At 43.8% G+C, this 25,973-nt stretch overlaps 1 protein-coding gene across 2 annotated transcripts; it reads right to left on the bottom strand.

Moving 5' to 3' along the window:
* Positions 1 to 15,898: 15,898 nt before the first annotated feature.
* On the bottom strand, positions 15,899 to 25,335 carry smek1 (SMEK homolog 1, suppressor of mek1 (Dictyostelium)). 2 transcript variants are annotated; one of them, XM_008313103.3, is made up of 15 exons: positions 24,268 to 25,335; positions 24,118 to 24,173; positions 23,944 to 24,042; positions 23,062 to 23,679; positions 22,202 to 22,279; positions 22,006 to 22,122; positions 21,141 to 21,257; positions 20,888 to 21,019; positions 20,658 to 20,760; positions 20,408 to 20,566; positions 20,113 to 20,282; positions 19,481 to 19,623; positions 18,072 to 18,262; positions 17,737 to 17,948; positions 15,899 to 17,127 (listed from the first exon to the last, which is right to left on the bottom strand). In XM_008313103.3, exons 1-15 carry the CDS (start codon positions 24,407 to 24,409, stop codon positions 17,005 to 17,007), a joined length of 2,460 nt encoding a protein of 819 aa, XP_008311325.1. In that variant the 5' UTR covers positions 24,410 to 25,335; the 3' UTR covers positions 15,899 to 17,004. The 2 variants fall into 2 exon arrangements, with proteins under 2 accessions (XP_008311325.1, XP_016889314.1); XM_017033825.2 differs by having other exon boundaries at positions 19,481 to 19,620.
* Positions 25,336 to 25,973: the final 638 nt, after the last annotated feature.

Genomic DNA, 25,973 nt, shown 5'->3' with positions numbered 1-25,973 from the left:
GGAAATGTCACTTTTTAGACACTTTTACAATAGTGGCAGTCAGCCTCCAAAGACATTTTGCTTTTAGCGTTCATACAATGCACAGAGTTTATTTTCTGCGTTCTATAAAATATAAAAAAATATATACCAAAAGATTCCCAGTGTTCATTCAGGACGTTCAAACGTTCAAATTCTGCAGCACATTAAAAACATTTTCATTTTCCACAAATTGACTCGTCGTCCAGTGAGGGTGGAGATCAAAGGCCGTATGAGCAGCTGAAACACAAGCTACTTGGCTGAAGTATATCACTAATGTTTCCAGAGCACAAAGACACAGAGGCCCTTTATTTCAGACAAGCATAGCAGGGGGAGTGGGGGAGGGAGGGGTGAGAAACTCTGAAACGGGGGGCCTCTCTGGAGCACGACCACCCCAAAGACAACCCACTGCCTGCGCTGACACTGTGAGAGCTGCACAGGAATCCAGCGTGACAGCGGAAACAGCCTGTGCTCAGGTGAACGTTCATAAAGACGGAGTCAGAGTGTGTCCACACACACACACACACACGTACAGAAATGTCCAGACCTCGGCAGTGAACCTCGTCAAAGTTCACCTGGGCGTGACCTCGGTGGTGGGATTCTAGGAAAATGTAAGCCTTTCCTCACCTTTTGATCTGCGAAATGTTCTCAAGTCTCCGTGGGACGTGGCACACTTGTCAACACAGTGTCAGATTCATACTTGTATCATCTCACGTCTCACAGAGACGTACATCTGATGTCTCCCGAGCTCTACACCAGACGTTCCTTCACCCAAACTGTATGTTTATGTACAAGCCCGACTTGATGGTTCCTAGAAGCCCGGTTCCCCCGGGGCATAATTAAGAGGGGGGGGGGTGAGACACTTCCTGTTACAAGAAGAAGACGAAGAAGATGTATTTCAAAAGTCATGGTATTGGAGCCTTAATACAGACTAAAGCAGAGCCTGTTTACATCACGGGACCGTCTCTTTGTTGAGCGTCCAAGAAAACATCACTTGGCAGAAATCAAACCGCAGGAACCCGTATAACTTCCAGTATCCGTCGTCAAAGTTAAAGGCCGGGGTAGAAGCCTGTGTTTGATCAGGAGGGCCCCTTCAGCAGGCATCCGACCAGAGAGAACCTGGTCGTGCATTAGTAACCAGCTCGATCTACTGTACCTGAGGGCAGAATCACTCCTTGGTTGGGATCCAGATCAATCAGAGAGGTATGCCTGTGAAGAAAGCCTGAACTTCAGTGACCCGGCAGCGCGGGATAAAACAACATGCAGCCCTAGCTCTACTTCCAAGTATTTCCGGAGTGCACCTTGGGCCCATTTTTAAGTGAACTTGCGTATCGGCTTTCAAACTGAACATAAGTGGATTTGTGTGCATGGAGAGTTCATGTATGTGCATGCATGCGCCTACGTACTGTACTGTATGTGCTTCACGCACACACACACACGTGTGTGTGTGTGTGTCGCCAGCATGTGTTTCTGATGAGTCAATATAGATCTGCATTTCAAATAAAGATAATGGGAAGCAGAGCAGGGGTGAATGGAAGAAAGAGAGGGCGCAGCGTATGGTATCTATAGGTGGGGAGGAGAAGATGTTGGGGGGGGGAGGGTGCATTCCTGAGGCCTGATGTCGGAGGCAAATTAAAAATATCCCCGGCTGCTTGGAGGGGGTCCAGGGCGGCTGACACACACTGCTCAGTCAGGGAGCTCGCCGCTGATCCAGTAAGCGCTCACTCACGGCCAATTATGCTTCCTGTGATGTGTGTTCCACCCCCTACACACCCCCTGCTGCCCCTGCATCCCTGCCTTTGCCCCCTCCAGCTACGCCAGCCACAGAGAGAAAGCTGTCAAAAGAGCCAGGATCAAACCTCCAATCAAACGCCGGGCTGTCACACACCCAGGTGATGATTAATGGCTTGTATTCTCTGACCCGGAGAAGAAAGCAGAACAGAGAGTCAGCTACAGATGGGAGTTTTCAACTCATTACAAACAGCACAGGAACATGTGTTGAGAAGACCAGGCATCCTCCCTGTGTTCGTGCAGCCCCGCAACTGGCACTGGCGAGCAATTACAGCGCTGAGAGATGAAAGCGTCTCTCCGTTTAGAGAGCGAGGTTGTCATGATTTTTTTTTTTCCCTTTTTCTTTTCTTCTGTCGCTTCCAGGCAAATTAACAAATTAGATACAAGGGGGTTTGCTTTTCACCTGCGGCTCGCTCGCCTGCACAGAAGTCCAGCGGTTCTCACACATACACACTTACAGCCGGGGTCCCGCCATCGCCATCCAACCGTGGTCGGTGGAGGAAACCAAACACTGGCCTGTTTTGACTGGATGTGATCCTTATTTCCGGGCGGAACGCTGCCAGTGGTGGATTGATGGCCCTCACCCAGAGGAGGACGTTTACAGGAAAATCCTCCTGGCTGGAATTCTTCTCCTTTTCACACTGCTCTCCAAACAGAGGGTCACAGTTATGGCTGAACAGGGGCAAAGTGTTCCCCGAGTGATAATGAAGACAATGTGGCTATGCATTTCACCACACTCACACACACACACACACTCACACACACATCCACTGTTTGAACTTTTGTACTTCAGGGAGCCATCAGTGACTTAGTGCTTCAGCTCATCGGCCTGGATTTAAAACGACTCCACGGACCAGGGCTGAGGGTTGGTCTGTCCTGCTGCTGTTTAGAACTCACAGTGGAACCACAGACACTGGACACACATCCACTGACACAAAGGCATTTACACATATATATATACAGAAACTATCAGATCTGCAGAACTGAACTGATGCCCTGAAAGAACACGCAGCTAAAACATGTCACAGACACAGACAGCCGGACAACACCATCCAACAGAAGCCCATGTTGAAGTACAGACACACACACACACACATACTCGTGTGTGTGTGTGTATACAGAAATATACACACGTACTCGTCTTCAAACGAGACAGTACGTGTTAAAGGCATCTTTATAATTGACCTTGTCGAGTGTCGGCAGTCAGCTTCTCTCTCTCTCTCCTTCACACACACACACACACATACAGAGCTGTGAGGACTCCACATAGACATCAACACATTCCCTCACCCCTTACCCTCACCCTAACCGTTACAAATACACGGTAAATCCTCATCCTCACCGTATCCCGAACCCCGACTCCAAACTAAACCAAACGTACAAACACACTCTGTCCTATCAGGGCCCTGAAAATGTCCACACAAGGACAAAAGGTCACCAGGGCAAAGCGTTTTAACACAAAAAATGTCCCCACAAGTATAACCTCACCTACACACACACACACACACACACACACAGATATCTCATTCTGTATGAATGAAAAGCCTTCTCTGCCACATTTGTCTCATACTGCAGGAAGACAGACCGGTTTCTTCCGCAGTCAATCGATAGAAGAGAAAGACAAGCATTAAGATTTACACACCAGAAGGAGGGAGAGGGAGAGGGAGAGGCACAGGGAGGGGGAGAGAGAGAGAGAGAGGAGAGGAGACAGATGGAAGAAGAAATGACAGTATGTTGAGAGGATGTAAAAATGAGTGAATATACAGTGATGAGACTGTGGTTAATTCAACTCTAAATGTAGAAATGCTTCATTTGTCGTCTGATTTATCTGTTGAAAAGAGACATCTCTATGAATCTAATCTCATCTAATCTAATCTAATCTAATCTGATCTGTGTTTCATGAGCCGGAACGTCTGGTTGTATTGTCCACAGTGTCCAACTGGGAAATGTGGAAAGATAAACAGCAGACGAAGAATCTCAGGACAGAGTACATCGTGTGAGCAGGGGACGAGGGGAGGTAGAAGGAGACAGAGAGCACGGGGGGGGGGGACGGAGGGGGACGGACGAGGAGTGGTGACGGTGACAGTGATAGAGAGTCAGCGCACTCCTGGGAACTGCAGCAGAGGCGAGTCCATCGATCCGGGACAGAGAGCTGGCTCACATTTCACCTCCTCAGCACTAAGACCGGAGCTCAGCCGTGGAACTGAGCCCTGGTCCCGTCTGGACAGGGTCACCTCTGCTCCATATGCATTTGTTTTTCTGTGTGTATATTTGTTTCTGCATGTGTGGATCCAGGGATAGGTTCAAATGTGAAATGGGAATTTTCAGACAAACAGCAAATTCTCATTCGACACCGTCTGGAAAAACAGCCTTAACATGTCACTTATCCGTTACCAGGTCACGGGGGCGGATAAGTCTCCACCCAAATCACCCTGCACCGTATCAACCCCCCCAAACCTTCCTGCAGGTGGTGAGTCCACTGGAAGGTACCAACCGCCCTAACCGGGATTCGAACCTGCCCAGGAGGTGAACCCTGGGGTTCCACACCAATGACAGAGACACTGCCTCTGGGCCAAAGTGCCACTATCCAAAGTGTGAGTTTTACATTTGAAATTTTAAATCTTCTGGTAAAAGACCAACACACATACAGTACATAGTACCATAATACCCTGCAGTACCGACAGAGTTTGAAAAATATACAAGTAAATACACAAAAAAGTACCCACTGATACACCGTCACGACTGTTACTGTTTTCTTCTTTAGCTTTCAGGCTAATATTTAGCTCTTCATGGCCTATTGACTTTAATGACTTTTTAACCCACTATCATCACAGGTTTTAGAATGTTTTTGACTTGGTTGACTTTCATCCAGTCCTCCAGATATTTTCACCAAATCTTTTCTTTTCTTTCTTCAAATCTGAGCGTCTTTGTATTTAAATCTTGTGATCTGACTGTGTCTAAGAAACTTTGATTGTAAGGATTACCCTGAGCTCAGACTTAGTTAGCCTAACCTTGGGCTGGACTAATTTTAGTTGTCATTTGGCTAACCTTTAGCAACCGTTATCTACTAATAAGGTGAATATCTTTATATATTTTTACTCTCAGCGTCTTTAGTCAAAATTATCATAGAAACTGTTAAATATTAGTTAAATAGTTAAAAGAAATATCAGGAATACATTACCTTCAGAGGCTGGTTCAGTGAGAGCAGCTGTTGATTGCTGTTTCAGCAGACTCACCCTGAACAATAAGAACAGACACGGGGTAAGTCAAAAAGTTCTAAGACAAACAAAACAGCCACGTCTTCACATGTTTTAAAATCAGTTTTAGAACTTTTTTGTCTTCTATGACACACCAGCTAACTTCACTGTGAGTCAACGGGACAACGTCATCTCAGCACACAGACCGTTTTAACTGTGACTTTCCACTTTCTATGACACACCAGCTAACTTCACTGCGAGTCAAGGCTGTTTTTTCTGACTTTCCACAGTGTTCAGGAACAACCATGTGGCATCTGAATACTCTGATCCTGCTCGCCCTGAAGTCACAAGTCTCTCTCATCTGAGGGAAACGATAGCCCCAGTGGATCATGTCCATCTGTACCTGGTAGACTGTGGGGGGGAGGTGTGGGGGGTTGATGGAGAATGCTGGTGTTGCCTTAGACCCTCAAAGCCGTGCACTGTCATCCGAGAAGATCAACTGATGGGACAGACGAGCGAGCATGTGGCATCTCTGTGACCCCTGGACCGGAAACCCCTTTCCCCCCACTTTTTTGCCCCCTGCCACTGCTAACGGATGGTCCATGGGCTCAGTGACCAGCGGCTACTGGGGATGTTTTATGTGAATGGTCGGTCACATCAGAAAAGGTCAGAAAAAGGAGGGGGCAGATCAGAAACAGGTGACCTCTGACCCTGTCTTACACTGGCCATGGTGTTGGGTTATGCTCTCCAAGAGTTTGTTTTCTGAAGTCAAGACATGTGGACAGATGACAGATAACACTGACACAACAGCTTATTAAACTCTTCAAACCAGGTGTGTCCAAAGTCTGGCCCGGGGCTCAGCCATGGCACATGAACAGGATTCATGTGGTCACTGATGTCTTTTTTAAAATTAAATTTATTATGGCCCAAAAAATATATTTTAAATTAATGTTACCCTGAGCCAGTGTTGGTTAAGGGTCAAACTTTTTAAACAGTTTGTTAGTCATCCATGACCTCTCTTTATTATCTTTTGAATGAAAAATACAACTTTTTGTTTTGAAACTACTTTTATTACTTATAGCAAAACCTTTTTTTTTTTGGCATTTTTATATTTTTTCTAATAAATATTTTGTCTAAAACTGAACTATTTTCAACACAATTTCCAATTCTAAATTTCTCTATCCAATTGATGAGCTAATTTTGTTGCCAACGCTAAGCTTTTTTTGTTACTGTATGATTAACTGTCTTGTTATTTCTGGCCTAATCCGTTGAACATTTGAATTCTCCAGTGATTTTGTTCATCTATTTGTGCTGCTGTGCAGCGCACGACGGACAGCGCAGCACGTGAAAGTACAAAGACACTTGACGTTTTGAAAGGTATTAAAGCAGCGTTTGAAACCGATCCAGCGACTCCACAGTCAGTTTTCCTGCTGCAAGATGTTTGACTTGAACCACATTTTTGCTTTGGCTCCGAGCCATTACTAACTGGGAAGGTAGTGTCTGTTTCTTTCCTGACTGGGACTTTTGATTCCCACTGTGACCATACAGTACTCATTTGTGGTTTTCTACTAAGTTGAATCTAAGATATTTAAAGGAGTATTGAATATCACAGAGACATACTAGGTATCATACCAGGTAATATATGACTTCAAGCAGGATCAGACAATATTACTGTGTAATGCTTAGAAAATAACAAAATACCATCCAAATTTATATATATATAGAAGTACCTTATATATATATATATATATAAGGTACTTCTATATATATATACATATGTTTATATACAGCTTTACTTAAATATATATATTAATATATATATTTAAGTAAAGCTGTATATAAACATTTGTATATAGATAGACAATATATAAATATATATATACACAACAAAATACCTATTCATGTCTTCAAAACATCGTTTAAAAGAGATGACATCACTTCACCATCTGAACTTCTGACCTCACACTGATGTGAGGTCAAAGGTCAAACCACAGTGGACCCATCACACGCAATCTCCACACTCGCAGCCTTCCCTCTCCCAGATGGACTTCTCAGCTCTGGGGACAGATCTACACTGGTGCTAAACTAACATTTCCCCCGGTTTGGGGTCAGAAATGAAAGACGGGGGAAAATAAAGGAAATACAGTAGAATTCTGTTCGGTGGCAGATACTTTTCAGTAGATGTTTAGCTTTGTCCAGAATCAGCCCCATTCAGCCCCTGGTAATCAAAACAGCCATGTGCACACTGTCAGTGCACATGAGCACCTTTCAAACATAAACACACATCCTGCTGATTAACAGGGAAGTTCCTTTGACCCTCCTGTGGCGCAGTGGGCCGGTATCACGTACAGTCTCCGACGCTGTGCTTATTTGTTCTATTTTTCCACTCAACCTCCTACATTCACATTGGCGCCTCCTGGAGATCATTTTTCATCTTTTATTAAATATGCCTGAGCTCATAGTTGTGTTTCCTCATGGCCTGAAGTATCTTATACATTTTGTATTTTACGTACATGGGGGGGGGATTTATTCTGAACATGAAGTATTTCTAGACCAAAAAATGTATTTCATATATATTAGGCATATCTGATATTATCAGCACGATATTAACATATTATATAATATCTGTAAGGATCGTTGTCGGTTTTTCCTACAATAATGAAAACCCGATAACGCAATGCCTAGGTTTCGCTCAATGATGTGTGCCCTAAAAATAGTTTTGGGGATAAATGACTGTATATTAAAGTGAAGGTCACTAGATGGCAGCATTGCAGATCATTTATTCTCGTAGTCATACAGTGGTTTGTACAGATAAATAAATAAACATTACCAGGCCTATATCGGATATTGTCGATATATCGAAATCGGAAATTAAGTGTCGGGACAATAGTAGCTAATCAGATATCGGAAAAAAGTTAATATCGGACATCCTATATATATATTATATGTTTTGTATGTATGTTTGTTATATGTTGTTTTACTTGTTATCTGTTCTCTGTACATATGGACTCACTTCAACAGCTCGTTCCATTTCCTATAATGGCCTCTGCCACCACTACACTCTGCCCTCCTCTGAAGTGTAACACGCTCTTCAGTAAAGTTATCCCTTCACCCTCCGACCATCTGGACGATCAAATGGACAAAAGTCTCAAAGGTCAATCAGCTACGGTCCACCGTGACCCTGTCAATATCAGCCTTGCACTTATCTGTAATGGAAGACACTTAGGGAGGGTGACAGTCGGGTGGTGGGAGGAGGGGGGGGGGCGCTGGTGCGTGTGTTTGTGTGGTCATATGTGGGAGTGGTGACTCTGCTCATATGATCTAAGTGTCATATGGACATTTCCCAGCCAGGCCTGTGACCTTGAAGGGCTCAGGAGCTAAAGGGGTGTGTCTGCCAACAGTGTGTGTGTGTGTGTGTGTGTGTGTCCCACTCTGGGAGCCGTAACACCCCAAGTCCTTGACACACTGACTAGGTAACACAGGAGTTGTGAGTCCTATAAAAAGCCGTGGTGGAATGAGAGCAGAGTCAGTCCCTGGCTGTGATAGTGCAGACGTTCCTGCGCTGCAGCCAGATAATAATGAAACCCTGGTGTCTGACAGGAGACGGGGGGAAGAACTGGGCCTGTGGAACAGAGGGGCTAATAATAGCAGCTGAAAGTGTGCTATTCCCACCACTGGCTGTGAACCTATCATCACATTTGTGTGTGTAAAACTCACACTGATATACTCACACTCACACACACACACACACACTCCCGTAGGCTGGGCATAAAGTTTGAACAGTAACCTGATCGAGGCGACCGCAAAAACCAAAGCAATCAAGAATCAAAGGGAATCTAGCAGCGTGTGCGAGCGTGCATGTGCGCGTGCAAAAACCAAAGCAATCAAGAATCAAAGGAAATCTAGCAGCGTGCGCGAGCATGCGCGTGTGTCGACGGGTGTGTACGCAGAGGGTAAAGGGAGCGGGCCGGAGATAAATGGAAGCAGAGCGGGATGGAAACCACTCCATAAAGAGAAAGGAACGCATGCCCCTCTGATGTGCCCTAGCAGGGAGGAGAGAGGGGCTCTCACTCAGCCAGAGGAGAGCTGTCTCTTCTCCTCTTGCCCCTCATTTACCCCCTCATCTCCACTCCTAGAGAGCATCTGAAGCCCATTCTCTCTGCCTCCTCTCTCTCTCTCTCTCACCCTTCACCACAAATATAACAGCCTCTCTCTCTCTCTCTCTCTCTCATCAGGGTCTCTGCTCCTAATTGTACCCAGCCGTCACCAGAGAGGTGAGGGGCACGGGGCAAAAAGAAAAGGGGAAGCATCAAGGAGCAGCGCAGGAGAAGAGGAGTCAAAGCCGGAGAGAAGACAAGAAGAAATGAAAGATGTGTTTGTTCAGTACCACCAGCTGACTCATCCCTCTTATCTGCTGCCCAGTCAAACCACATGCCCCTCAGGCCACAGGGGGGGAGACAGAGGGGGGAGGAGGAAAGATGAGGTGTGAGTGTAAGAAGGTGTGAGGTTGATTATAATAAGCTTCCAGGATGTGAAAAAAAATCATAGCTGTAGAGAAGAGAATAGTGATTTGAGGTCATACTAATCTATCTCTTTTCATTCTATTCTGTTCTCTTCTTATAAAGAACAAAAACCAACTGGAGCAGACAAGGTTATAAAGGAAAAGGCCAATTTTTTCAACCCAAAATTCAATATATTCTGCTTCCTGCTGGGCGTAGAACACGGTTCCAGGAGACGTTCTGACTTGAGCTAGATGGTGCGACACTAACTCGAAGCCAAGCATCTTCGGCCCTCGGCCGCCTGCAGGGTTCCACTCACCCACTGACCACACACACTCGGCCTGGCATGACCACAGACACCAGCGCCACACGACACAGAGACACAAAGGCTGTCGGAGCCCCAGACGTTTCACAAGCGGGAGCCATCAGGATTGGCTCCATCAGAGAGTCGCAGAGACGGGGGGAAGAACTGGGCCTGTGGAACAGAGGGGCTAATAATAGCAGCTGAAAGTGTGCTATTCCCACCACTGGCTGTGAACCTATCATCACATTTACACGCACAAAACTCACACTGATATACACACACACACACACACACACTCCCGTAGGCTGGGCATAAAGTTTGAACAGTAACCTGATCGAGGCGACCGCAAAAACCAAAGCAATCAAGAATCAAAGGAAATCTAGCAGCGTGCGCGAGCATGCGCGTGTGTCGACGGGTGTGTACGCAGAGGGTAAAGGGAGCGGGCCGGAGATAAATGGAAGCAGAGCGGGATGGAAACCACTCCATAAAGAGAAAGGAACGCATGCCCCTCTGATGTGCCCTAGCAGGGAGGAGAGAGGGGCTCTCACTCAGCCAGAGGAGAGCTGTCTCTTCTCCTCTTGCCCCTCATTTACCCCCTCATCTCCACTCCTAGAGAGCATCTGAAGCCCATTCTCTCTGCCTCCTCCTCTCTCTCTCTCTCTCACCCTTCACCACAAATATAACAGCCTCTCTCTCTCTCTCTCTCTCTCATCAGGGTCTCTGCTCCTAATTGTACCCAGCCGTCACCAGAGAGGTGAGGGGCACGGGGCAAAAAGAAAAGGGGGAAGCATCAAGGAGCAGAGCAGGAGAAGAGCAGTCAAAGCCGGAGAGAAGACAAGAAGAAATGAAAGATGTGTTTGTTCAGTACCACCAGCTGACTCATCCCTCTTATCTGCTGCCCAGTCAAACCACATGCCCCTCAGGCCACAGGGGGGAGACAGAGGGGGGAGGAGGAAAGATGAGGTGTGAGTGTAAGAAGGTGTGAGGTTGATTATAATAAGCTTCCAGGATGTGAAAAAAAATCATAGCTGTAGAGAAGAGAATAGTGATTTGAGGTCATACTAATCTATCTCTTTTCATTCTATTCTGTTCTCTTCTTATAAAGAACAAAAACCAACTGGAGCAGACAAGGTTATAAAGGAAAAGGCCAATTTTTTCAACCCAAAATTCAATATATTCTGCTTCCTGCTGGGCGTAGAACACGGTTCCAGGAGACGTTCTGACTTGAGCTAGATGGTGCGACACTAACTCGAAGCCAAGCATCTTCGGCCCTCGGCCGCCTGCAGGGTTCCACTCACCCACTGACCACACACACTCGGCCTGGCATGACCACAGACACCAGCGCCACACGACACAGAGACACAAAGGCTGTCGGAGCCCCAGACGTTTCACAAGCGGGAGCCATCAGGATTGGCTCCATCAGAGAGTCGCAGCAAAGCCATTGATTAGACACACACACTCGGTGGAAACACGGGTGGACACAGATTTCAGCTGTCAAACACCATCTTGGCCGCTACTGTGTGCTGGGAAAATGGTGTTTGGTTAGTGTTTTGTTACCGGCCGCAGCCTTAAGCCGGACGAGTCATTAACGTGTAGCTGAGGTTTGATTTGTTAAACGTACACAGTGGTATCCTGAGGTAAGGAACAGAGGGGGAGGCAGGGAGGGAGGGAGGGAGAGACTGCTCCCACATGTTCAACTCCTACTGAACCATGTGTCCGAGCCCCTGTTTATTGACTGGAAACTGATACCTTTAAGGACTTCATTCATGCCACATTACGTGAGGTAAATTTAATAGCTCCTGCATCACGGCTCGCTCATTCACCCTCTTGCCCCTGGGTGGTTTTTTACTTGTTGTTTGTCTGCCTCTCTCTTGTGTTGCTGCCTCACAGAAGCCATTGTGTCACCGCCTGCGCTGCGCTGCGCCGCGCTGCGCCGCTCGGCCTCATTTCTCAAAGCCACCGTCGGCCCGCCGCAGTAAATGTGCCCAGAGGGGGCAGTGAAGTGGGGTTTTATATGATTTTATTCAGTGTTAAGTTTTACACACTTTTAATAACAGCAGATATTTATGCAGAAGGCAGATTTTATCTGCCAGATTCCCAGTGTGTGACTCCACACATTACTGGAGTGCTGTTAAATTTAAGCTCCTGCTTCTAGGAATAGATCCAAGTACGTGTGTGTGTGTGTGTGTGTAAGAGAGTTAGTGTGTGTCCTGTTATATCTGCAGCTCATGGTGTGGATTTACAGCGTGCCTCCAGTGTATACTTCCGACCCATCGCGCGCACACACACACACACATGCCTGGGTGCAGGAGGTGTGCTCTTTATCACTGTGACATTTCCATTTAAAACGCAGCCCAAGAGCTCTCACACTCACATCCATGTTTCCTGTGCCCCACGCTGTGCCACAATACCAACCACTTAACATTTAGCGATGGCAGATCAAGACCAAATTCTTCCACTTCCTAACGCTTCCATGGGAGAGCTCATTATTTATCCCTGATTTACAGCAGCCGTGGAGTTACGAGGAGACCGCGGCCTGCTACCGAGAAACAAAAGGCAGCGCTGCTTTATGACGCACGCTGACTAACTGTTGTATCAGCTCTTAACTTTACTGCTGAGATGCAGTGAATTAAAGTTATGAGCAGAGCCAACAGGGCACGAGGGCGGAGCCTAGCCACATGGACCCGAATGTTTACAATATCACAGTCTGTCACGTGATTGGCTAAGCCGTTTTTTTTTTTCCTCTTCTGAACTGGACAAACTGCAGCCTGTAAATGTACTTTAATCTTCAAGACTTGAAAAAGACCCATAGACCATTTCTTTGGAAAGATGGAGTCTCAAAAATGAGTCTCTGAACACGACAGTCAGCAGATGATGCTGAAGTGAGAACTCAGAGTTCATGTTTGAAAACAACTACAGAGAGAGGGAACAGACGGAGATTGAAAAGAGAGAGACAAGGAGAATTAAACAACTACAGAGAGAGGGAACAGACGAAGATTGAAGAGAGAGAGACAAGGAGAATTTAAAAAAAAAAATAAAAGCACTGTTTTCCTCCAGTCAGTTATCAAGACCTGCTCCCCAATGTTGGCCCCACCAGGGGGCACTGAGCTATTGCGGGGGCATGCAGAACAGCAAAAGACAACAACAATAACAATAATCATAACAATAATCATAATAATAATAATTTGGTTATTGCACATTTTAGAAAATTCTTATGTGAACAGCAGATCTGCGGCTACATGCTGCCCCCTGGAGGAGCCAATTGTGTAGTTTGTCTGGAAATCGAATCCAAAACTCTACTCGTGCTAACCGTTACACCATCTAACCTAATTTCTTTTCTGAAGCAATAGTTGCCGTCACTTTGTCCACATAGGTGGTTTGACAATACTCTTACCTACAGATAGGGGGCGCTGTAATACAGTATTTGGGATTCACTAGATTAAACACACAGAGACGTCATTCACATGCATATTCGGTGGACATGGCTACTAGCTAAGCTATGTGCTAATCTAAAATTATAACCTTAGCAACTGGGGAAACCGTTGTCCGGTTTATGAGCAGGCTCCTTAGGTGTAAAAGTTGCTCTCACAGGCTCAGCTTTAGGACGTGTGGGATATTAGGACGTCAGTAAAGAGGCTGCAGGTTGACCTTTTGACTTAATTCATCTGTCAGTCATCAATCCAGGAGGCCACATAAAAGAGCAGCCCGTGAACACTGTGTAGGACTTCTGTTCGTGACTGTATCTCACCTCTGCTTTAATGGGAACCATATGTGACTGCTGACGACGTCCCTCCACTCTCTTCACCGCTGCGGACGGATGCTGCTGCTCCTGCTGGTGACCCGGGGCGTCTCAGCGGCTACCTGGACTCCTCTGTCTCCCTCTCTCCCCGGAGGCCGCAGACTCCCCGCGGTCACCGCCATGTTTGGTCACACATTAAGCTAACGCAGACGTGCTACGCCGAACGCCACCTATATGTTCCCTGAAAGCGGCGTTAAATCGGTTGAGGTCGGGGGGCTGCAGCGCACACAGAGGACACATTGTCTCCGGGAAACACGAGCCATTGTCCTGCACGATATGCGGGCACCACAGGGGTGTGTGGACGTAGAGCTGGTTCGGGTGTTTGGACAACCGCAGCTGGGTCTAACGAACCTAATCACGCCAACATTTCCGGCTTCATGTCAGGGTTTAATCATATGGTCTAAATGGGATTAAGGATACAAATGAGTGTTTTAATAAACTAATCCAAGTCCTTAAAATTATGTTCATTTCATGGGAAGTGTTTTAAAAGATTAAAACTATAAAAAAGTTTATTCCCTGAGGTTTTTTCAGAGCTGTACATGAGTGATCATTACCTCCCCCTATAGGTCATTTATATAATCTAATCTAGTTTTGAAAATTAGATTACATTATTTAGATTAAATTAGAATGACGGATGATCCAGACCATGTTCTACTTTTTTACTCTTAAATGTAACACAGCAGGGGCAGTGTTCCTTGTGTTTTATGTCTTTCTTATTCTTGGATTGCCCAATAATTCCATGTCTGACCTCTCACCTTTTTACAAGTTCTCCAAGCCAATCCTTCAAGCGTCACTTCAGGAGAAGTGAAACTTCTTTTGTTGTAGTTCCATCTCGTGCAGGACTCCAGTGATCATCTTTTTGACACTTTAATCTAAGGCGGGCCGATGTTTTGGCAGTTTCTCCAGGATCTTTGGACACGTTTCTTACCAGAGAGACAGACAAATGCATAGAAAATGGACATACAGAGGGACAGAATTGACAACTGACAGACTGGACACTCCTGGAGCGAAGCCAATAAAGAGAGCTGTCAAAGAGGCTTTTCATGGGCCCCGCAGGAAGCTGGACAGAACTATCTCCGATGGAGCCTCCTCAGCCTGGCAGACACTCAGGCGGGCCGAGCCGGGGAAGGAGTCGTGGCCCTGGAAGTGGAGCCAGCTCTCTGGTGGAGCATTAGCTGGCACCAGCAGCACCATCAGCAGCAGACTGGCCTCTCCAGAGGCCGAGAGCGAGATCACACACACTCTGCCACACTCCTGCTGAGGAGCAAGCAGAGGCTGACAGGGAGGGCCACTCCTGAAAAGCTGCTGTTGTCTGGAGATGGCTTTCATGTGAATGGGAGCCTTAATAGGCGTTGTGTGACGGCTCTTGCTGCACACTGAGCACCGAGTGATCCTGGTCTGTTGGGTTTTTAATTAATAAGCAATGTTCGAGGACCACAATGCACTTGGAGGAAGAACACAGTGACTTCTTGGTGGGCCTGATGCTGCTGGTTTTTCTGTCTCACTCAGACTCCCACTGAGGTGAGAGGGGAGGTGTTGACGTTGATTTTCCATTGAGTGTCCATTGTTTTTAAATGATCTACTAAAAATGTTCATTTCATCCACCAATCAAATGTCAGTATTTTTAGATAAAAAAAACTTAAACACACAGTCTAGAAACCTGAAATAAAATACATTTTAAAAACCCATTATCAGTTGTCAAACCTAATCATTAAATTATTTCATAACAATGTACATTTCTCATAATTTTTGAAGCCCAGTTCTAAACCAAACATCTTGACCTCAGTGGTTTCAGTTGGTTATCTTTGGAACTATCACCTTTCGGTTCTGTTCTGAATTCTCCTAAATTTCCCAAAGGAAATTCCCCAGGGATAAATAAAGGTCTATCCATCTATCTGTTCAGAGGCTTTTAGGTCCAATTCAATGTCATCACTTCACTGACGAACCACTCAGAGCTTCAAACTGGCCTTTGGCTCCAAGAACAACTGTTTAAAAATAGTTTTCCTTTCCGTGAGGAACGCTGTAGGCCGTAACTTTAATGAGAAACTCAACCGCATAAAGATGATGAGACCCATGAGGGCAGGTAACAGGCGCGTCCTAATGTTTCTCATAAATAGAGCAATAGAGCCACCTGGTGGACAATTTGGGAATGCAACAAGTATGAAACATTTCACTGAATGGCCTTATTTTGCTGCTTATTACCATTGCTACTATTTTCCCCACACCAGTATAACGTTGATACAATTGGTTGAATTCGTTCTCTGATCAGCCAGTCAGGACAAAGGGTAATGGACACCTTACAGCAAAGAACATTTTTAATGGTCCCAAATATTCTGAACAACTAAGTGTACACTCATGTAAAATGAAAACAAAAAAAGATATGACAAAAAAAATCACATCTAGAATTCCACTCAATCTTTAATCAAGACGGGATTACAAATTCTCCAAAAAATCTGCAGTTTCAAAGGGCAAAAAGGATAAAACTAGCTCACCTACTGAGGTCTTTTTTTAAAAAACCTGTTCAAGTGTGACTGAAAACGTCCTGAACATTTAAAGGCAGGTCTTTTTTGTGTTTTTTCATTTCCAAACAGAAACAGGAGACAAATAAAAAAGGGAACAGAGGAGAAAAAACATGAAGAAACTGCTGGCTTTTTTTTTGCTCTCTAGTCAGAGAAAGAACATCCGCTGAGGAACGATGAAACTGATGACATCATCAAATAAGTACAAAGACAGCTCTTTGTCACCCGCTGCCTACCGTCTGGTCCTATGTACTAACTTAGAAACATAACGAACTGGAACAAGAAAGGGATGAAAATCAACAGACAAAACAAGGAGGGAGAAAGAGCAGAGAGAGAGGATTCTGAGCAGTGGGAGTGGGTGCGTTTTGTGGTTCTGGGTCTGAATTGGCTGACCCGAGTGGGCCGCTGTGATGTCCTTCCCTGAGTGAGGGGCGGGGGGCAGTGGGCTATGTTCCGAGCCTGACGGCTCTTCTCTGGGATTTTAGTCTGCTTGTACGTGTTCCGGCATGTGGTCTTTTCCTCGAGTTGCTGTTGTTTTTTTTAACCAAACTCCGCTCAGTTCCAAACGCTCCTCGTTTACCAAATATCTTCCAAGTGCGACCTTGTCCCCCCCGCGGCTGTCACTCGCTCGTACGTTCTACTCTGCAGGCGTTACTGGTTCTCCTGATTGGCACTTGTATAAACGAGTCTTGAACTATTTAGAGGAGGCTTTCCCACACATTCACAGTCTGTTCCTCAATTGGCCGCCTGCTGACGGAGGAGTGTGGCGCGCCCTCGTTCATTTTTGTTTTTGTTTTGTTTACCAGTTTGATCATTCTTGTGTAAAGTCTAAGCACTGATACTGTTCGAGCAGAGCACGAGCAGAGACAGCCACGCCTCCTTAGGAGCTCAGTTTGGACTTCTTGGAAGGTGGCAACGGTTCGTCTTTACTCTCTCCATCCTCCTCTTCCTCTTCCTCCTCGTCGTCATCGTCAGGATAGTCCACCAGTCCCACTAAACCTCCCTAGAAAAGAAAAGACACACATTTAACTAGGCTGGTTCATTTTAAAGCAGAATCAGTATTTTAAAAAAATCAGTTAAAGCATCTTTTACAGACACATTTTTGGCAAATGTTTCAACAAAGGACAGCAACAATTAAAGTCAAGAGTCATCATAGAATTGAAGCGTTAGCATTGGCTTGCTACAAAGTATTACTTCCTCTCAACATGAACATCTGGGTTTATCTATAACATAAACACACTATCCTAAAGTATGTCTACTTTATGCTGTTCTGATATATTTTTTAATCCAGACAGGCATCTCATTAAAAAAAGAACTAATAAGATTTAGTTTTCTTAAGAAATTCAAAATAACTTTTTTTACGTTTTCTTTTTAGACAAAGTTAACAAGTACAAAAACATTACAGCACCAAAGCGCTGTGGGAGGAGTGTGAACATTGACAGTCTATGTGTGAATTTCATCATTAAAGCTCTCAGAGAAATGAAAAACTCAACAGTTCACACATTATTGGGAACAGAACAGAGACAAAACAATCACTGAAGTTTGTTAATGAAAAAATCAACAACGCAACAAAGACCGAGTCGACAACGTTACTGATAAACACATTCAGTACCTTCGTGGTGACCGTGGTGGTGGAGGGTGAGCTGCGTGCCCCAGAGCCCGGTGACCCAGGTGAACCCGGGGATCCAGGATTCAATGAGGCAGACGATGGGGGGCTGGACAGGCTGGTTTTAGTGGAGCCGGAGAAGGAGAGCTTGAAGCTGGGGTTCTGTCTTCCTGACAAGCTGGACTTCCCCAGAACTTCTTTTTCGTCTGTGTCTTTCACTGCAATTAACAAGATGAGTTGATCACTGATCCTGACGTGAACACCAATTCTGTGTTATAATTTTACAACACGCTGGTGGTGACTGGTTTTAGGGGAACACAGGTTTTAAAAGTGAAACTTACATTTTTTTCTCTCCATGAATTTGCTTATTGGTTCCATGAGGTCCTCCTCCGTCTTCATCTTGTCTGAGGGAGGTACCACCGCCTCGCCATCCTCCAAATCGTCTTCGTCCGTGTTGAACCACATTTCCTCTTCGTCCTCCAGAGACCGGGCGTCGCGGCGGAAACGATGGTTCCTCAGGATTGATCGCATGCTGTTTTGAAAACACATGCAGCTGATTATGAAGTGATTCCAAACAAAGCACATCAACTCTTAATTATCTTAATTGCTTGGATTTCAAACCTACAATCTAAATGGCTTTGTTAGTGTCTCTGATCTAACATTTTTTGATGCAAACCATCACATTCCGTTTAACCTCCATACAAACCACATTGTCAGTCAAGTTGGTAAACCTCCTAAAAATGAAATAAAAACTTAAATTTAAATTTTTCTTTTTTCACTTGAACGTTAATTTACCAGACACCTGTGTTCACTGATTGGCTCAGTTCCACTGGTTAGAGAGAGGCGTTCCCGTCAGGTCAATACTCCATGACATTTTCACCAGGACAAAGCAGGACATCTTTTCCACATATAGAATAATTGTGGCTTTCTAAAAATTACAGTGAGTTGTTTACAGTTGGACAGTCATGCCTGTAGTCCAGGTTATTGTTGGTACACCGGAGACCAGAGACTTAAGAGCAGGACTTGTATTTTTGTGCAGCAACATTTGAGGAAATTTTTAAATATTAAATATTTGCTTATGAATGATCAATTTAGAGCTTTTGGCTTTTTTCACATTTTTAGAACTGATACCAACTAGTCTGGGAAGTGTGGTTTTATGATTCACATAAGCATATATACAAGGCTATATGCTTACATATGTGTGTTTGATGTTAATAAAAAATATTGTCTTGTGTGACTCTCTCAAAGTCTGATAAAACCATTAAGATAAACCTTAACTCCTTTAGATTACAGGAAATAAATGTCACAAACATTTTCTTTACTTGCCCATGGTTATTGATGAGCTAACAATTGCCCAACACAAGCATTTTGGCTGTGCAAATGCACAACTGAACTGAAACTACAATAGTCGAACTTACGAAGTCAGTGCAGTGTGACTTACGTGTACAGATTTCTACAAAGCAATTTGAAACATACCGTCTACTTAAGTAACAGTATACACTTACTGTTTAGAATAAACACATACTTACAGGTGACACCTGACTCCAACATGATGCACAAGAAACAATATACCAATTATTCCAACAGTGCAGTGAACCATTTGATGAGATGTAACTGAGATGTCACGTTTACTTTGCTACTGTCATTTAAAGGGAGATGCCTGCAGGCAGAGGACCGCCCAACTGGATAAATCATCAGTGACAGTGTAATCATAGTGGTAGTCGCCCCACGTTTTGTTTTTTTTTCTCACCTATCCAGTTTGGGGTTGTCCTGTCTCTCCCGCTGCTGCTCGTATCGCAGTTTCAGGCCTTTGAACGTCTGGACGTAGTCGACGTCTTCCAGCGCCTTCCAGTAGTTCTCCACTATATGAGCGGTGAGAGACTTCACATCCTCCTGGGAGCAATGGGAGGGGGAGAGAGAGAGAGAGAGAAAGAAAGAAAGAAAGAAAGAGAGCAGGAGGCGAGATACAGAGAGCCACAAAAAAAGGGACAGTGAAAGAAGGGAGAGAGCAGATTCACACCAAATAAATTAAAATGGGGAACTAGTGTGTATATTTCATAGACATTTTATTGAACAACATTATTGTCTAAGCAGTAGAACTTCAGATATATCAGATAATTCATATTTGGTAGACTTGATAAGAGGACCACCAAGTTAGGAAACAGAGAAATTTGGTAGACTTGATAAGAGGACCACCATGTTAGGAAACACAGAGAAAACACAGTTTTAGTAGAAAACATATGTATTTCACATGAAGACACAAATGCTGCACAATAAGTAGAAACAAAACCATGTAGAAAACATATGTATTTCACATGAAGTAAAAAACAAAAGCAACAAATTAAATATAAATGATAAACAAAATCATAAAGCGATACTCACCACACGGACATACTCAAACATCTCAATGATGGCTGAGTTCATGAGATTGTAGCGAGACCCGTTGTTGAGGAAGGCCTTAACCACAGGCTCAAAGAGAAAGTTCCTCATGATGTAACGATTGTAGAACTCATCCTTCAGACCGATGATCCTCCGCATGAAGCGCAGGGCACCTGAGTTTTCAAATGTACAGATACAATATTCAGCTTCAGAGTTCCAAAACTTGGGAGTCACAAAGGCCGTCCACACTGGCAGAGGGAGATTAATGAAGGGAGCTATTTCTGGCAGTGTGACTCACATAAAGCCAGGAACGCATGCTGTGAGGCTGTGAGCACCAGTACCCTCCTGAGAATGTCCTTGTTAATGATGTAGTTCTTGATGTGATAGGTGTGGTGCTCAACGCAGAACGTTAGCAGCTCCAGAATCAAAGCCAGCAGCTGAGATGTTTGGAAGTCATCTGTTGAAGAAAAGACGCGTCGTTACACAGAGGGTCGAAAATGCAGCAACAAATTAACGTATCGTAAAACGACTTCTCAGGTATTTAGTACCTTTGCTGGGCTTCTCTTCAGTGGTGTTGGCCAAAAGTGGGGCAGAGAGAACGTGCATACAGTGCTTGTAGAAAAAGCTCAGAAACTCTGTCTTTTCCGTTTTCTGAAAAGAGGATTTGGAAAATTAATTTCTCGTTTGTCATTTCCACTTTTTTCATTTTTTTTAAAAAGACAATAACAAATAATGATGATAACGTTTTTGTACTTGACGGGACATCGAACTGGCTTACATTTGCAGTAGCCAGCATGTTCTCGGGGTCTACCAGAGTTCGTAGCAGGCCCATCAGCTGCACGGCCCCACCTAGTTCTGGGTCAGTATCGCAGATCATGTGTTCGATGATCAGGTTGATCAGGAGGATATCCTGGTGAGAAAACAATGATAATTATACATATAGAAGCTGCCAATTTCTTATCAGGATATAAAAGCCAAGCCAAGAGAGACAGCTAAATAAGTAACATTAAGTCAGGTTGTTTGACACTTACATCATCGTTCTGCTGAGACTCCTGCATGACAAACTCTCGTACCATGGAGGGGTTGTACTCCACCAGATAAGAGAAGATATCTGTGGCTGCCCCACGCACCTGAACGTCATCCATTCCCTGTTTGGTGAACAAACATCAGATTTCTCACTGAAGTGTGACCTTCTCTTTAGAGATCAATAAACGGACGTCTCTAAAACAAACACCATAGACTTCTCAACCGCTAATATTCTGAATGGAGTGGAAGCTTCTGCAGTGATTCTGTTACAGTTCACCCAATAAAAAAAAAGAACACCACACTATTAGACTTTAGAAAAAAAACTTTTTCCAGCAGTTATCAGTCAAATCACAACGGTGAAAGACAAAAGAAACAATGTGATGAAAGACACACAGGTACTTCCACCCTGACAACACTGGCTGGTTATTATCCATGCTTTTTTTTCAGACCTCTGTCTGCAGCACTGCAGCTGAAAGAGCAAAACACAGACTTTCACAATCTCAGACAGTTCAGAAGCAGTCATAAGATGATGAAATGTTTGCTGTGATTTCAATGCGAACACGGAGACTCTACAGAAGCCCATACCATTGTGACATGTAGTGTTTGTGCCCAACCCTACTAATTGCTGTCTATTGTACACGCTGAAGTACGAAATACCCAAGCTCCTTACTTGGAAAACCTCAAAATGTCAGTCTTCATAAGTGTATCCTTTTACTTAAGCACATCTTTGAAGAATGTTATACTGTTATAAAGTGGTCAACAACTGCATACAAAACAGGCAAATTAGAACTCCCTGTTACTATTGATTAGGTCAATGGGTTTTTAGTTCATCAGGGAAAGTTAGTCAATTCCAGTGAACACTTCACTCACCAGAATGACCTCAAGTGCCGGTAAAATGCCCATGTTTGACAATGTCTTGAAGAAGGCGTCTCTGTTTTGAGGTTGTAATGTTTGTGAGAAAGCACAAAATTCCTTAAGGAAATTAACCTAAAAGACAACAAGATGAAAAATCTCAGGAAATGATAAATACAAAGGCAAGAGAGTTGACAAATAATCTCTGGCGTACCAGTTCGTGTCTTTTGTCGTCATCAGTAGCCTCATCTGTTAGCTGTGCAAAGAGGTCTGTCAGGAACTTCTCATCGTCCTGGCATCAAAATAGAGGAGAGGAATTAAGACCTCCAACAAGTCAGGATGAATTAAAGGAAAGGTGACAAAAGTTCTCCAAACATGGTTCAATTAAAGAACATCATGATCTTTGGAAGAAAGAAAAACAATAATACAAACCAAACAAACTCCAGACACTTAAAACTAGATCCAAATATACCAACAACTTTGCAACCGACAAAAAAAATAAAGGTGTTATAATATGACAGTATCATTGGCTGGTTTAAATTCAGAAATATATAGAAACATTTAGTAACTTGTTTTTATTTGCTTACATACATGCAAGATACTGTACAATAAACGTCTATTCATTGAAAACAGTATTTTTTAACAAATTATTTTATACTTTTAAACTTAAATTACAGTTGTGTGAGTGAGAAAAGCACAGGATCAGTTGTGTTGACTTCACAGTCAACGGCAGACCAGTTCCAGTTCTCCTCTACCACAGCATTACTGATTTACACAACACTTCTCCATCTCTATGGAGACTGCCATACATAAACACTGCCGAGTTGACAGTACAAAAACACAAAGGTCACATGACCATAAAAGACTGGCACAGTAGCTTTAACGGCAAGCATCAGCAGCCAAAAAAACAAATGGTATAATTTTACACATAAATACTATTTTTGTGGGGTTTTTTTGTTTTACCTGCTTTTGATTGCTTAATAATCACACAAAGAGAGAGAAAGATTTTAGGGAAGGTACCAAATAATTTTATTCTCATTTTATCTCCAATAAAAACTTTTCTGAACATCTCACCTGAAGCATGCCCACGATCTCCACCTTGTTGAAGAAGATGAAGGAGTGCAGGGTGGACAGCATGTTCTCCTCGAACACAGAGGGCGTGGGCAGCACCATGTCCTGAATGTACTGCACCCGATATGTCTGGTGTATTTTCTGACGCAGTTCTGGATCGGAGATGGGGATAACCTCCTTAAAGCGGGCAGTTTTAGTGAGGAACTCCCGGTGCCGTCGCGGCTGTGGGAGAGCTGGGTCAAACTCCAAACAACCAATGACGTCCATGATGCACTCCTCAGAGAACATGACCTCAAAGAGTGCGGTGCGATTGAGCAGGAAGATGCCTTTAATTATTTCATAAAGGTGGTGCAGTCCCTCTCTGTTTTCCAAGTCCTCACACATGCGGAACAGTTCCAGGATTTTGCGGATGTAGCCCTCGTTCTCGACAGCTAATGCCAGTTTCTCGCGCCGCAGCGGAGACGGCAGTGATGATGCCACAAGCTCAGCCAAATCCTCCAAGCGATTGAGTTCACACGGTGGTAACTCCAGACCTGGTGATGACATGTCATCAAAGCGCTCCTCCTCAGACTCATCCACGACATCCTGTGTGATGTCCACTGATGGGTCTTTCCCCTGGACCTTTAGGGGAAGAAAAAAAATCACTTGATGAGAAACTGCAACTATTATTGAAGTATAAAGTTCTCAAAATAAACAGCAGCCTGCTTTTACAATTTGCTACTTTGGTTTCACTTCTGTTGGTGGTTCTACTATAAGGACCAAATGTTGTCACTGACTAAATCACTAACTTTGAATAATAGTTTATTGTAAATAAAGCACAACTAGATTTTTCACTAAACTTTACACAATTATAGAAAACACAATAACATTAAGCAGCGCACTTACCTGGCAAATTTTCTCCCAGATTTCATCACAGCCAGCCTTTTCTTGGAAACTAAGTGCCAGGTCATAATTCTCTGCTTCTGACCATACTATCAAGGTGTCCTTAAGAACAAAATCCACATGTAATATATGAAATGGTGCGATTTAGAAAGATAATAGAGCATGATTTGTACTGACCTGTTGTTTCTGGTATGCTGTGTTTGGGTTGATTTTTGACTCTAACAAAAGGGAACCTGTTAAGTTTAACAGAAAACGAAATTAAAGAATGAAAGAAATTGTTGTTTGGAAATCAGCACATGAAATCTAATCACTTTTACTTCACTTTACCATCGCTTTCAGCTCTCACAAGTAGAGATGTCCCTTTTAATCGCTCCACGTACGCCGAGGAGACGTGCCCGGTGCCACGGTCATCCCACTGCCTCTCCTCATTCAGGGTATAGACCTTAACTCGCCGACGAGTGTCCGTCATCGTGGCAGGTGATTGTGATGGCGAAAAGAGACTTCCCGTTGGCTTTTATGTGTTGTCTGTTTCACGTCGTAACGCCACAACGTTCAGGTTACTTGTATAACACAGCTTATCAAATTATTTAACTGAGAAGTACCTGGATGGGCATCTAGAGGAAAACCCCAGATCAATATCGCTGTCGACCCTACGATACCGGGTGATGTTAAGGGGACGGTTTCAGAACTTATCTTACCATGTTCGCAGACAACAAACTACACAAAATCAGATTGCAGACCATGATAGAAAGCTAGCGACTAATTTACATTGCTGAGGGCAATGGCAACAAAAACACATTAACCGAACAACCTACAGTGAAAATTGGAATATTTAGAATAAGCCCACCTGTTACCAAACACTACCTTTACAAACACGGCACCTTCCTATTAGTACAGTTTGTACACTTGAGGGCAACGTTAGCCACTAACGCTATCGAGCAAACTGGATAGCAAGTGTGCTAAGTACTTACGAGCCACATATCCAATGTTCAAAATAGCCAGTTGAAGAGAAACTATCATATTCCTATACCGATTACATTACTCCAAGTCCGTATTTTAAAAACGGCGCGTCATCTAACAAGGCAATAATTTTATCTGGGTCTGAATAATAACGGCACCAAGCTAAAGTGTTAGCCGCTATTTCTGCCCGAAGTGTTCCGCCATGTTCTGGCTCGGGGCCGCGGAGAGACCGCGCTCTCCATAATTGTATTCACGCATCCTCTTGAATAGCCGAATCAAGAAGTTTTAATCGTGCTATTAAACTAGGATTATGCGATACAGCACAATGCTATATGCCATTCATTCCTGACGTCTTGCTCAGATAATTGCTAACTAGTCCCGCTGTGAGTATTCCGCCATCTTGGGTCCATTCGCAGTCAGTACGGGGTTTCCAGCACAGTAACAACAGGGCAGCCCGCCACATTTAAAGAGACAGTAACATAAAAACAAGACCAGAAACAGTGATAAAATTCAAAATTATTACATTTAATATATAATCAATTTTTTTTTCTAATTTAGTTCATTTTTGTACCACCAGTCTAACAACCACCAACCAAAAATCACATTTTTATTGTTTTAAATAAAAGGAAACAAACGAAGTTAAGACTAAATACTAAAACATCACATTTATCACAAATTAACATTTACTTATTTTAAAGACAGCAGAACCATGAAGGCTTGAGTTAAAGAACAGAGCAGATTTATCTACCCCCCCCAACCCATTTCTTTTCTTTTTGTCAGGATATAGTTATAGAGAGTATAAGTTAAATAATTACCTTTGTTTAGGGTCGTGAACAATTCCATTTACAGCCCTGTGCTCATTATCATAGACTATATATAGAATACCAATGTCCTTACTTAATCCTAATTTTAGTGCCACCCAGTAATGCACTCTTGACTTGGTACATTAAACAGGATAAACTTTTAATTTTCATGTCAATGACAAGAATTAACCATTTGTCCCTCACATTGGTTTGGTATACTGGAATTAGGCTACTTATTTTTAGGAGGCTCAAAATATTGTCTGCAGAGTC

This window comes from Cynoglossus semilaevis, chromosome 7 (genome assembly GCF_000523025.1).
Source record: "Cynoglossus semilaevis isolate Cse_v1.0 chromosome 7, Cse_v1.0, whole genome shotgun sequence".
Classification (NCBI taxonomy): Eukaryota; Metazoa; Chordata; class Actinopteri; order Pleuronectiformes; family Cynoglossidae; genus Cynoglossus; species Cynoglossus semilaevis.
This window is presented reverse-complemented; position numbering and strand designations above follow the sequence as displayed.